The following is a 15,956-nucleotide window of genomic DNA, read 5'->3' as shown; positions in this document are numbered from 1 at the left end:
ATAGATCTAGTTATAACATACAGTAACCCTACAATAGATCTAGTTATAACAAACATACAGTAACCCTACAATAGACCTAGTTATAACATACAGTAACCCTACAATAGATCTAGTTATAACAAACATACAGTAACCCTACAATAAACCTAGTTATAACATACAGTAACCCTACAATAGACCTAGTTATAACATACAGTAACCCTACAATAGACCTAGTTATAACATACAGTAACCCTACAATAAACCTAGTTATAACATACAGTAACCATACAATAGACCTAGTTATAACATACAGTAACCCTACAATAGACCTAGTTATAACAAACATACAGTAACCCTACAATAGACCTAGTTATAACATACAGTAACCCTACAATAGACCTAGTTATAACATACAGTAACCCTACAATAAACCTAGTTATAACAAACATACAGTAACCCTACAATAGACCTAGTTATAACAAACATACAGTAACCCTACAATAGACCTAGTTATAACAAACATACAGTAAACCTATAATAGACCTAGTTATAACATACAGTAACCCTACAATAGACCTAGTTATAACATACAGTAACCCTACAATAAACCTAGTTATAACATACAGTAACCCTACAATATACCTAGTTATAACATACAGTAACCCTACAATAAACCTAGTTATAACATACAGTAACCCTACAATAGACCTAGTTATAACATACAGTAACGCTACAATAGACCTAGTTATAACATACAGTAACCCTACAATAGACCTAGTTATAACAAACATACAGTAACCCTACAATAGACCTAGTTATAACATACAGTAACCCTACAATAGACCTAGTTATAACATACAGTAACCCTACAATAAACCTAGTTATAACATACAGTAACCCTACAATAGACCTAGTTATAACAAACATACAGTAACCCTACAATAGACCTAGTTATAACATACAGTAACCCTACAATAGACCTAGTTATAACAAACATACAGTAACCCTACAATAGACCTAGTTATAACATACAGTAACCCTACAATATATCTAGTTATAACATACAGTAACCCTACAATAGACCTAGTTATAACATACAGTAACCCTACAATAGACCTAGTTATAACAAACATACAGTAACCCTACAATAAACCTAGTTATAACATACAGTAACCCTACAATAGACCTAGTTATAACATACAGTAACCCTACAATAGACCTAGTTATAACATACAGTAACCCTACAATAAACCTAGTTATAACATACAGTAACCCTACAATAGACCTAGTTATAACAAACATACAGTAACCCTACAATAGACCTAGTTATAACATACAGTAACCCTACAATAGACCTAGTTATAACATACAGTAACCCTACAATAAACCTAGTTATAACATGCAGTAACCCTACAATAAACCTAGTTATAACAAACATACAGTAACCCTACAATAGACCTAGTTATAACATACAGTAACCCTACAATAGACCTAGTTATAACATACAGTAACCCTATAATAGACCTAGTTATAACATACAGTAACCCTACAATAGACCTAGTTATAACAAACATACAGTAACCCTACAATAGACCTAGTTATAACATACAGTAACCCTATAATAGACCTAGTTAAAACATACAGTAACCCTATAATAGACCTAGTTATAACATACAGTAACCCTACAATAGACCTAGTTATAACATACAGTAACCCTACAATAGATCTAGTTATAACATACAGTAACCCTACAATAGACCTAGTAATAACAAACATACAGTAACCCTACAATAAACCTAGTTATAACATACAGTAACCCTACAATAGACCTAGTTATAACATACAGTAACCCTACAATAAACCCAGTTATAACATACAGTAACCCTACAATAGACATAGTTATAACAAACATACAGTAACCCTACAATAGACCTAGTTATAACATACAGTAACCCTACAATAGATCTAGTTATAACATACAGTAACCCTACAATAGACCTAGTTATAACATACAGTAACCCTACAATAGACCTAGTTATAACATACAGTAACCCTACAATAGACCTAGTTATAACATACAGTAACCCTACAATAGACCTAGTTATAACATACAGTAACCCTACAATAAACCTAGTTATAACATACAGTAACCCTACAATAAACCTAGTTATAACATACAGTAACCCTACAATAGACCTAGTTATAACATACAGTAACCCTACAATATACTTAGTTATAACATACAGTAACCCTACAATAGACCTAGTTATAACAAACATACAGTAACCCTACAATAGACCTAGTTATAACAAACATACAGTAACCCTACAATAGACCTAGTTATAACAAACATACAGTAACCCTATAATAGACCTAGTTATAACATACAGTAACCCTACAATAGATCTAGTTATAACATACAGTAACCCTACAATAGACCTAGTTATAACATACAGTAACCCTACAATAGACCTAGTTATAACATACAGTAACCCTACAATAGACCTAGTTATAACATACAGTAACCCTACAATAAACCTAGTTATAACATACAGTAACCCTACAATAAACCTAGTTATAACATACAGTAACCCTACAATAGACCTAGTTATAACATACAGTAACCCTACAATAGACCTAGTTATAACATACAGTAACCCTACAATAAACCTAGTTATAACATACAGTAACCCTACAATAGACCTAGTTATAACAAACATACAGTAACCCTACAATAGACCTAGTTATAACATAAAGTAACCCTACAATAGACCTAGTTATAACAAACATACAGTGACCCTACAATAGACCTAGTTATAACATACAGTAACCCTATAATATACCTAGTTATAACATACAGTAACCCTACAATATACCTAGTTATAACAAACATACAGTAACCCTACAATATACCTAGTTATAACAAACATACAGTAACCCTACAATAGACCTAGTTATAACAAACATACAGTAACCCTACAATAGACCTAGTTATAACATACAGTAACCCTACAATAGACCTAGTTATAACATACAGTAACCCTACAATAGACCTAGTTATAACATACAGTAACCCTACAATAGACCTAGTTATAACATACAGTAACCCTACAATAAACCTAGTTATAACATACAGTAACCCTACAATAGACCTAGTTATAACATACAGTAACCCTACAATAGACCTAGTTATAACAAACATACAGTAACCCTACAATAGACCTAGTTATAACATACAGTAACCCTACAATAGACCTAGTTATAACATACAGTAACCCTACAATAAACCTAGTTATAACAAACATACAGTAACCCTACAATGGACCTAGTTATAACAAACATACAGTAACCCTACAATAGACCTAGTTATAACATACAGTAACCCTACAATAGATCTAGTTATAACATACAGTAACCCTACAATAGACCTAGTTATAACAAACAGTAACCCTACAATAGACCTAGTTATAACAAACATACAGTAACCCTACAATAAACCTAGTTATAACATACAGTAACCCTACAATAGACCTAGTTATAACATACAGTAACCCTACAATAAACCTAGTTATAACATACAGTAACCCTACAATAGACCTAGTTATAACATACAGTAACCCTACAATAAACCTAGTTATAATATACAGTAACCCTATAATAGACCTAGTTATAACAAACAGTAACCCTATAATAGACCTAGTTATAACATACAGTAACCCTACAATAGAACTAGTTATAACATACAGTAACCCTATAATAGACCTAGTTATAACATACAGTAACCCTACAATAAACCTAGTTATAACAAACAGTAACCCTACAATAGACCTAGTTATAACATACAGTAACCCTACAATAGACCTAGTTATAACAAACATACAGTAACCCTACAATAGACCTAGTTATAACAAACATACAGTAACCCTACAATAAACCTAGTTATAACATACAGTAACCCTACAATAGACCTAGTTATAACATACAGTAACCCTACAATAAACCTAGTTATAACATACAGTAACCCTACAATAGACCTAGTTATAACATACAGTAACCCTACAATAAACCTAGTTATAATATACAGTAACCCTATAATAGACCTAGTTATAACATACAGTAACCCTACAATAGACCTAGTTATAACATACAGTAACCCTACAATAAACCTAGTTATAACATACAGTAACCCTACAATAGACCTAGTTATAACATACAGTAACCCTACAATAGACCTAGTTATAACATACAGTAACCCTACAATATACCTAGTTATAACAAACATACAGTAACCCTACAATAGACCTAGTTATAACATAAAGTAACCCTACAATAGACCTAGTTATAACAAACATACAGTGACCCTACAATAGACCTAGTTATAACATACAGTAACCCTATAATAGACCTAGTTATAACATACAGTAACCCTACAATATACCTAGTTATAACAAACATACAGTAACCCTACAATATACCTAGTTATAACAAACATACAGTAACCCTACAATAGACCTAGTTATAACAAACATACAGTAACCCTACAATAGACCTAGTTATAACATACAGTAACCCTACAATAGACCTAGTTATAACATACAGTAACCCTACAATAGACCTAGTTATAACATACAGTAACCCTACAATAGACCTAGTTATAACATACAGTAACCCTACAATAAACCTAGTTATAACATACAGTAACCCTACAATAGACCTAGTTATAACATACAGTAACCCTACAATAGACCTAGTTATAACAAACATACAGTAACCCTACAATAGACCTAGTTATAACATACAGTAACCCTACAATAGACCTAGTTATAACATACAGTAACCCTACAATAAACCTAGTTATAACAAACATACAGTAACCCTACAATGGACCTAGTTATAACAAACATACAGTAACCCTACAATAGACCTAGTTATAACATACAGTAACCCTACAATAGATCTAGTTATAACATACAGTAACCCTACAATAGACCTAGTTATAACAAACAGTAACCCTACAATAGACCTAGTTATAACAAACATACAGTAACCCTACAATAAACCTAGTTATAACATACAGTAACCCTACAATAGACCTAGTTATAACATACAGTAACCCTACAATAAACCTAGTTATAACATACAGTAACCCTACAATAGACCTAGTTATAACATACAGTAACCCTACAATAAACCTAGTTATAATATACAGTAACCCTATAATAGACCTAGTTATAACAAACAGTAACCCTATAATAGACCTAGTTATAACATACAGTAACCCTACAATAGACCTAGTTATAACATACAGTAACCCTATAATAGACCTAGTTATAACATACAGTAACCCTACAATAAACCTAGTTATAACAAACAGTAACCCTACAATAGACCTAGTTATAACATACAGTAACCCTACAATAGACCTAGTTATAACAAACATACAGTAACCCTACAATAGACCTAGTTATAACAAACATACAGTAACCCTATAATAGACCTAGTTATAACATACAGTAACCCTACAATAGATCTAGTTATAACATACAGTAACCCTATAATAGACCTAGTTATAACAAACATACAGTAACCCTACAATAGACCTAGTTATAACAAACATACAGTAACCCTACAATAGACCTAGTTATAACATACAGTAACCCTACAATAGACCTAGTTATAACATACCGTAACCCTACAATAAACCTAGTTATAACAAACATACAGTAACCCTACAATAAACCTAGTTATAACATACAGTAACCCTACAATAGACCTAGTTATAACATACAGTAACCCTACAATATACTTAGTTATAACATACAGTAACCCTACAATAGACCTAGTTATAACAAACATACAGTAGCCCTACAATAGACCTAGTTATAACATACAGTAACCCTATAATAGACCTAGTTATAACATACAGTAACCCTACAATAGACCTAGTTATAACAAACATACAGTAACCCTACAATAGACCTAGTTATAACAAACATACAGTAACCCTACAATAGACCTAGTTATAACATACAGTAACCCTACAATAGATCTAGTTATAACAAACATACAGTAACCCTACAATAGATCTAGTTATAACATACAGTAACCCTACAATAGATCTAGTTATAACATACAGTAACCCTACAATAGATCTAGTTATAACAAACATACAGTAACCCTACAATAGACCTAGTTATAACATACAGTAACCCTACAATAGATCTAGTTATAACAAACATACAGTAACCCTACAATAAACCTAGTTATAACATACAGTAACCCTACAATAGACCTAGTTATAACATACAGTAACCCTACAATAGACCTAGTTATAACATACAGTAACCCTACAATAAACCTAGTTATAACATACAGTAACCATACAATAGACCTAGTTATAACATACAGTAACCCTACAATAGACCTAGTTATAACAAACATACAGTAACCCTACAATAGACCTAGTTATAACATACAGTAACCCTACAATAGACCTAGTTATAACATACAGTAACCCTACAATAAACCTAGTTATAACAAACATACAGTAACCCTACAATAGACCTAGTTATAACATACAGTAACCCTACAATAGACCTAGTTATAACATACAGTAACCCTACAATAGACCTAGTTATAACAAACATACAGTAACCCTACAATAAACCTAGTTATAACATACAGTAACCCTACAATAGACCTAGTTATAACATACAGTAACCCTACAATAGACCTAGTTATAACAAACATACAGTAACCCTACAATAAACCTAGTTATAACATACAGTAACCCTACAATAGACCTAGTTATAACATACAGTAACCCTACAATAAACCTAGTTATAACAAACATACAGTAACCCTACAATATATCTAGTTATAACATACAGTAACCCTACAATAAACCTAGTTATAACAAACATACAGTAACCCTACAATAGATCTAGTTATAACATACAGTAACCCTACAATAGACCTAGTTATACCCTACAATAGACCTAGTAATAACATACAGTAACCCTACAATAGACCTAGTTATAACAAACATACAGTAACCCTACAATAGACCTAGTTATAACATACAGTAACCCTACAATAGATCTAGTTATAACATACAGTAACCCTACAATAGACCTAGTTATAACAAACATACAGTAACCCTACAATAGACCTAGTAATAACATACAGTAACCCTACAATAGACCTAGTTATAACAAACATACAGTAACCCTACAATAGACCTAGTTATAACATACAGTAACCCTACAATAGATCTAGTTATAACATACAGTAACCCTACAATAGACCTAGTTATAACAAACATACAGTAACCCTACAATAGACCTAGTTATAACATACAGTAACCCTACAATAGATCTAGTTATAACATACAGTAACCCTACAATAGACCTAGTTATAACAAACATACAGTAACCCTACAATAGACCTAGTTATAACAAACATACAGTAACCCTTCAATAGATCTAGTTATAACATACAGTAACCCTACAATAGACATTGTTATAACAAACATGTAGCCTATCTAGTTGGTTTTATTGGCTTCAACATGGAAATATTAGACTACACACGTTGCATTCACATTTCGAAAATGCACCGCATGTTGGAGCCAAGGACAATTGGACATTGCCCAAATGTTATAATAAGATAAGCCTACCATCGCCAATTATATGGCCTGTTACTGACTTGACCACATGAATGGTAAACAAACAGCCTAGGCTACAAGTGGAGACAGCACCAAGGACAGTGATTGGAATTCCTGCAATTTTTTAAATATTTATTTGTACCTTTATTTAACTAGGCAAGTCAGTTAAGAACAAATTCTTACAGTAACCCTACAATAGACCTAGTTATAACATACAGTAACCCTACAATAGACCTAGTTATAACATACAGTAACCCTACAATAGACCTAGTTATAACATTCTGTTCAGGGGCAGAACAACAGTTTTGTACCTTGTCAGCTCGGGGATTTGAACTTGCAACCTTCCGGTTACTAGTCCAACACTCTAACCACTAGGCTACCCTGCCGCCCCAAATTGACTGTTTGGTTACAAAATCTAAAGGAAAAACAGTAGTCCCTGTATCATGAATAGTGGGACCCCAGCTAATGTCATCTAATGAAGCAATTAAACATTTCCAGACACAACACAATTTGCATTTTGATTAAGTTTGTCAATAATTAATCTTTGCCAGTACTGAGCCATGCTGAAGCTGTGGCATCTCAGCATGACACACACACACACACACACACACACACACACACACACACACACACACACACACACACACACACACACACACACACACACACACACACACACACACACACACAGACTTCTACACACTGGCATGTCTGTGAATAGGCTGAAAGGCCAGATTGATTCTAATATCTGGACAGTGGCCACATGTCTCTACTACAGGTCACTGCTGAATCTCTCTGCATGAATGCCTGTCTCATGAGAAAATAGCAGAACATATCGCTATCACACCAGGTGAGTGGTGAGTTCACCTTGCCCTCAGACACACACTGAGAGGAGGAAATGGAGAGGAGAGGCAGACCCCTGTCTTACAGCGGTGGCCCCACTCCATCAGTGACAAAGAGACCCTTACTAGGATAGTGAACTGAAGTCACAGCGTCACTGATGCCAGGTAGGGCCCTCTGAATGGTATCACTATTCCCTGGATGAGCTGGCAGTGCCCAGATGAAGTCTATACAGGACACCAGGAGACTGTATAACAATAGCAGATATCATATTCAAATCCCAAATCAAATCAAAATTATTTGTCACATACACATGGTTAGCAGATGTTAATGCAAGTGTAGCGAAATGCTTCTGCTTCTAGTTCCGACAATGCAGTAATAACCAACGAATAATCTAACCTAACAATTTCAAAACAACTACCTTATACACACAGTGTAAAGGAATGAAAGAATATGTACATAAAAATATATGAATGAGTGATGGTACAGAATGGCATAGGCAAGATGCAGTAGATGGTATCGAGTACAGTATATACAGTACATATGAGATGAGTAATGTAGGGTATGTAAACATATAAAAGTGCCGTTGTTTAGAGTGGCTAGTGATACATGTATTACATCAAGATGGCAAGATGCAGTAGATGGTATAGAGTACAGTGTATATAGATTATTTGAAGTGGCATTGTTTAAAATGGCTAGTGATACATTTTTACATCAATTTTTACATTATTAAAGTGGCTAGAGTTGAGTCAGTATGTTGGCAGCAGCCACTCAATGTTAGTGTTGGCTGTTTAACAGTCTGATGGCCTTGAGATAGAAGCTATTTTTCAGTCTCTCGGTCCCTGCTTTGATGCACCTGTACCGACCTCGCCTTCTGGATGATAACGGGGTGAACAGGTGGTTGTTGTCCTCCTGTGACATCGGGTGGTGTAGGTGTCCTGGAGGGCAGGTAGTTTGCCCCCGGGGATGCGTTGTGCGGACCTCACTACCCTCTGGAAAGCCTTACGGTTGTGGGCGGAGCAGTTGCCGTACCAGGCGGTGATACAGCCCGACAGGATGCTCTCGATTGTGCATCTGTAAAAGTTTGTGAGTGCTTTTGGTGACAAGCCAAATTTATTCAGCCTCCTGAGGTTGAAGAGGCGCTGCTGCGCCTTCTTCACCACTCTGTCTGTGTGGGTGGACCAATTCAGTTTGTCCGCGATGTGTATGCTGAGAACGTACTACCCTCTCCACTATTGTCCCATCGATGTGGATAGGGGGGTGCTCCCTCTGCTGTTTCCTGCAGTCCACGATCATCTCCTTTGTTTTGTTGACGTTGAGTGTGAGGTTATTTTCCTGACACCACACTCCGAGGGTCCTCACCTCCTCCCTGTAGGCCGTCTTGTCGTTGTTGGTAATCAAATCATCGTTGTTGGTAGTCGCGAGTGAACAGGGAGCTCAGAACACACCCTTGTGGGGCCCCAGTGTTGAAGATCAACTGCTGTTACCTACCCTCACCACCTGGGGGCGGCCCGTCAGGAAGTCCAGTACCCAGTTGCACAGGGCCCAGGGTCTCGAGCTTGATGAAGTTTGGAGGGTACTATGGTGTTAGATGCTGAGCTGTAGTCGATGAACAGCATTCTCACATAGGTATTCTTCTTGTTCAGATGGGTTAGGGCAGTGTGCAGTGTGGTTGCGATTGCGTCGTCTGTGGAGCTATTGGGGCGGTAAGCAAATTGGAGTGGGTCTAGGGTGTCAGGTAGGGTGGAGGTTACAAAACACATCATGATGACGGAAGTGAGTGCTACGGGGCGGTAGTTGTTTAGCTCAGTTACCTTAGCTTTCTTAGGAACAGGAACAATGGTGGCCCTCTTGAAGCATGTGGGAACAGCAGACTGGGATAAGGATTGATTGAATATGTCCGTAAACACACCAGCCAGCTGGTCTGCGCATGCTCTGAGGACGCGGCTGGGGATGCAGCCTGGGCCTGCAGCCTTGCGAGGGTTAACACGTTTAAATGTTTTACTCACATCGGCTGCAGTGAAGGAGAGTCCGCAGGTTTTGGTAGCGGGCCGTGTCAGTGGCACTGTATTGTCCTCAAAGCGAGCAAAGAAGTTGTTTAGTCTGTCTGGGAGCAAGACATCCTGGTCCGCGACGAGGCTGGTTTTCTTTTTGTAATCCGTGATTGACTGTAGACCCTGCCACATACCTCTTGTGTCTGAGCTGTTGTATTGCGACTCTACTTTGTCTCTATACTGACACTTAGCTTGTTTGATTGCCTTGTGGAGGGAATACCTACACTGTTTGTATTCGGTCATGTTTCCGGTCACCTTGCCCTGATTAAAAGCAGTAGTTCGCGCTTTCAGTTTTGCGCGAATGCTGCCATCAATCCACGGTTTCTGGTTCGGGAATGTTTTAATAAACGCTGTGGGTACAACATCACCGATGCACTTGCTAATAAACTCACTCACCGAATTAGCGCATTCGTCAATGTTGTTGTTTGACGTAATGCGGAACATATCCCAGTCCACGTGAACGAAGCAATCTTGAAGCGTGGAATCAGATTGGTCGGACCAGCGTTGAACAGACCTGAGCCCGGGAGCTTCCTGTTTTAGTTTCTGTCTATAGGCTGGAAGCAACAAAATGGAGTCGTGGTCAGCTTTTCCAAAAGGAGAGCGGGGGAGGGCCTTATATGCGTCACAGAAGTTAGAATAACAATGATCCAGGCTTTTACCAGCCCTGGTTGCACAATCGATATGCTGATAGAATTTAGGGAGTCTTGATTTCAGATTAGCCTTGTTAAAATCCCCAGCTACAATGAATGCTGCCTCGGGATATGTGGTTTCCAGTTTACATAGAGTCAAATGAAGTTCATTCAGGGCCATTGATGTGTCTGCTTGGGGGGGAATATATGCAGCTGTGATTATAATTGAAGAGAATTCTCTTGGTAGATAATGCGGTCGGCATTTGTTTGTGAGGAATTCTAAGTCAGGTGAACAGAAGGACTTGAGTTCCTGTATGTTGTTATGATCACACCGCGTCTCGTTAATCATAAGGCATACCCACCCGCCCTTCTTCTTACCAGAAAGATGCTTGTTTCTGTCGGCGCGATGCGTGAAGAAACCAGCTGGCTGTACCGACTCCGATAGCATATCTCGAGTGAGCCATGTTTCCGTGAAGCAAAGAACGTTACAGTCTCTTATGTCTCTCTGGAATGCTACCCTTGCTCGGATTTCATCTATCTTGTTGTCAAGAGACTGCACATTGGCAAGTAGTATACTTGGGAGCGGTGTGCGATGTGCCCGTCTCCGGAGCCTGACCAGAAGACCGCTTCGTCTGCCCCTTTTACGGCGTAGTTGTTTTGGTTCGCCGGCTGGGATCCGATGCATTGTCCTGGGTGGTGGGCAAAACAGAGGATCCGCTTCGGGAAAGTGGTATTCCTGGTCGTAATGTTGGTGAGTTGACGTTGCTCTTATATCCAATAGTTCCTCCCGACAAGTATGTAATAAAACCTAAGATTATCTGGGGTAACAATGTAAGAAATAACATGTAAAAAAACAAAATACTGCATAGTTTCCTAGGAACGCGAAGCGAGGCGGCCATCTCTGTCGGCGCCGGAAGTTTAAGTGGTCAAGTTCTCCAAGCTGCTCCTCCTCCAGCTGTTGCTCCTCTACCAGTTAGACAAGAGACAGATCACAGGCTTGGAGGCTGGAGCAGAGCATGTAAGACACAGTCCAATGAATCCTATGTCTAGTTTCCTTAAATATACTGGAGATAGGTTCCAGTGGGCCACGCAGTACATAATATAACAGGACAAAAGCCCATTGTTATTGAATTATTTGCTTTGAATACACTGATATCCCAGAAATAGACTGGGCTGACCTTTCAGCCTGGCAGTAGTCATGTTGTATTTTATGCTGGAGCATCAGGTAATTGTTTTGTTGTGCTAGCATCAATGATCGAAGATGAAACACACAACATTCAAGTCTCAGCCCACACACAGACACAGAAGCAACAATGGCAAATAAATTGCCCATTTAGTGTCTGTGTACTTTAATGTTAATCTATAGCAGACCAAGGCTGTTGAGGCAAAAATTATGAAAGCTGTGAAAAGATGTGTCACGCCCTGACCATAGAGATCCTTTTATTCTTTATTCTTGTTTGGTCAGGGTGTGACTCGGGTGTGAAAGTCTATGCTTTCTGGTTCTTTGTTTTTAGCCGGGTATGATTCTCAATCAGGGACAGCTGTCTATCGTTGTCTCTGATTGGGAATCATACTTAGGCAGCCTTTTTTCCTTTTCTCATTTGTGGGTTGTTGTCTTTGTTAGTGGCATGTATAGCCTTACAGAGCTTCACGTTCATTTTATTGTTTTATTTGTTGGCGACATTTAAAATAAAATAATGTACGCTTACAACTTTGCACCTTGGTCCGGTCATTTCCTTGATGACGATCGTGACAGAACAACCCACCACAAACGGACCAAGCGGGGTGGCCGGGAGGAGCAGACAGAGTGGACATGGGAGGACATTCTGGGAGGAAGGGGATCCTGGCTGGAAAGGATCGCCTGCCGTGGAAGCAGGTGGAAGCAGCGAGGAAGGTGGAAGCAGCTAGTAAAGGGGCCCAGCGTTACACAGGGTCACGGCTGGCAAGGAAGACCGGGAGGCCACTCCCCAAAACATTTTTGGAGGGGCACACGGGGAGGTTGGCGGAGCTAACTCCCCGTGCTCACAGTAGGGAGTGTGGTACTGGTCAGGCACTGTGTTATGCGGTGATGCGCACCATGTCTTCAGTGCGCAGTCATAGCCCGGTGCGCTATGTTCCAGCTCCTCGCATTGGCCGGGCTAGAGTGGGCATCCAGCCAGGACGGATGGTGCCGGCTCAGCGCTCCTGGCCTCCAGTGCGTCTCTTCGGCCGGCTCAGCGCTACTGGCCTCCAGTGCATCTCTTCGCCCCTGTGCCGGCTCTGCGCACTGTGTCTCCGGTGCGTCTGCACAGCCCAGTGCGTCCTGTGCTAGCGCCCCGCATTTGCCGGGCGAAAGTAACCATCCAGCGAGGATAGGTTGTGCCAGCTCTACGCTTGAGACCTCCAGTGCGCCTCCACGGCCCAGTGTATCCGGTGCCTGCTCCATGCACCAGGCTTCCAGGGCATCTCCCCAGTCCGGTGAGACCTGTTCCGGTTCCACGTACCGGGCCTCCAGTATGTCTCCCCAGCCTGGTAAGCCCTGTGGCAGTTCCACGCACCAGGCTTCCAGTACATCTCCTCAGTCCGGTGAGACCTGTTCCGGCTCCACGTTCGAAGCCTCCAGTGATGATCCATGGCCCGAAGCCTCCAGTGATGATCCATGGCCCGAAGCCTCCAGTGATGATCCATGGCCCAAAGCCTCCAGTGATGATCCATGGCCCGAAGCCTCCAGTGATGATCCATGGCATGAAGCCTCCAGTGATGATCCATGGCACAAAGCCTCCAGTGATGATCCACGGCACGGAGCCTCCAGTGATGATCCATGGCCCGGAGCCTGCAGTGAGGATCCATGGCACGAAGCCTCCAGCGTTGATCCGCGGTCCGGAGCCTCCAGCGACGGTCCCCTGTCCGGAGCCTGCAGCGACGGTCCCCTGTCCGGAGCCTGCAGCGACGGTCCCCTGTCCGGAGCCTGCAGCGACGGTCCCCTGTCCGGAGCCTGCAGCGACGGTTACCAGTCCGGAGCCTCCAGCGACAGTCTCCAGTCCGGAGCCTCTAGCGACGGTCCCCAGTACGGGGCCTCCAGCGACGGTCCCCAGTCCGGGGCCTGCAGCGAGGGTTCCCAGTCCGGGGCCTGCAGCGAGGGTCCCCAGTCCGGGGCCTACAGCGAGGGTCCCCAGTCCGGGGCCTACAACAAGGGCCCCCAGTCCAGGGCCTACAACGAGGGTCCCCAGTCCGGGGCCTGCAACGAGGGTCCCCAGTCCGGGGCCTGCAACGAGGGTCCCCAGTCCGGGGCCTGCAACGAGGGTCCCCAGTCCGGGGCCTACAACGAGGGTCCCCAGTCCAGGGCCTACAACGAGGGTCCCCAGTCCAGGGCCTACAACGAGGGTCCCCAGTCCAGGGCCTACAACGAGGGTCCCCAGTCCGGGGCCTATAACAAGGGTCCCCAGTTCAGGGCCTACAACGAGGGTTCCCAGTCCAGGGCCTACAAGGAGGGTCCCCAGTCCGGGGCCTGCAACGAGGGTCCCCGCACCAGAGGTGCCACCAAAGTGGGGGGAGCCAGAGGTGGAGCACCTTGGTCCAGTCATTTCCTTGACGACGATCGTGACAAGATGTGTGGAGCTGACGGTAAAAGTGTGTGCATAAGTGTGTGTGTGTGCATGCGTGCCTGTGTGTGTGTGTGCATGCGTGCCTGTGTGTGTGTGTGCATGCGTGCCTGTGTGTGTGTGTGCATGCGTGCCTGTGTGTGCGCACTCGTTCTTATCGCTTTGTCTCTGACTGAGATACAATTATAAAATGTTTGAACTAAAGATGATTCAATATTTATTGGAATTTCCGCATAAAGCGATTGAACGTACTACAAATAGCTTCTTTCTACAATACACACAGTAATCCCAAATCTGCCCCAAATGGGACCCTATTCTCTATATAGCGCACTTCTTTTATCCAGAGCCCTGGTCAAAAGTAGTGCACTATATAGGGAATAGGGTGCCATTTCGGACATAGCCATAGAATCAACAGTGTGGGGCTAATATTGACACTTCCTACTGAACTGTCCTTTATCTTCCATTAATAAGTCATGCTGGTTTCCTCACCCTCAGTTTGACATGCGTCCTCCTGCGAAGCCACTTCTCCCGTGGGCTGGATGGAGAGAAGGGGGCTGAGTCCTTGCTGTCAGCTTCCTGGGCCTTCACACTGTCGCATCGTATGAGCTACATGAACAAACACACAAGCACGCACGCACACAGTCCATTAATCCACCGCCGGCTTAGTCCACTCAGTATGACGGCACTTCTCAAACAGAATCCCTAGTCTACATTTAAGCACCGGATGCACATTTATCAGTGGAGTGTCACACGACCTACAGACAAAACAATTATATGGAATACTCATCCTCTGGTGCTCAAACACACTTTAGAGAGAATAAAACTAGGACTGTCATTATCTTGAGGTGTACACAGTCACAGATGCTAACTGGAGCTCATTTGTCAAGAGGAAGATTGAGGTGTATTAACAGGATAGCTAGAGGATGATCCGCTATGGAGTGGACTCTATGTACATTTCATCTCAGAAGTTGAGAAGAAAAACCTGTCTATCTTTAGCCTAATCAATGTGTAGCCAGGCTAATGAAACAGCAGGGCTAATTATGTGTTTCCAAAGAGGAGTGTAGAGGAAGGACAGGTCACAGTGAGAGAAGGAGCTCTACTCCATGACTGTATTAACGAGATCCTAGTTTAAGATTCAACCTCTTATTACACAGCAATTATGTAAGAATAGGTCATTGATTTCACTAAACCATCAGTTTAGTACAGT

The 15,956-nt window shown here is 41.1% G+C and overlaps 1 protein-coding gene across 1 annotated transcript in view; it reads right to left on the bottom strand.

Annotated features, from left to right (window-relative positions):
• LOC139382822 (membrane-associated phosphatidylinositol transfer protein 3-like) overlaps nucleotides 1-15,956 on the bottom strand; it is a 174,236-nt gene that overhangs the window by 25,251 nt on the left and 133,029 nt on the right. Inside the window, exon 13 of the mRNA XM_071127052.1 lies at nucleotides 15,239-15,355. Coding sequence (XP_070983153.1) covers nucleotides 15,239-15,355 — 117 coding nt within the window. The remainder of the gene's footprint in view (nucleotides 1-15,238; nucleotides 15,356-15,956) is intronic.

This window comes from Oncorhynchus clarkii, chromosome 24 (assembly GCF_045791955.1).
Source record: "Oncorhynchus clarkii lewisi isolate Uvic-CL-2024 chromosome 24, UVic_Ocla_1.0, whole genome shotgun sequence".
Taxonomy (NCBI): domain Eukaryota; kingdom Metazoa; phylum Chordata; class Actinopteri; order Salmoniformes; family Salmonidae; genus Oncorhynchus; species Oncorhynchus clarkii.
This window is presented reverse-complemented; position numbering and strand designations above follow the sequence as displayed.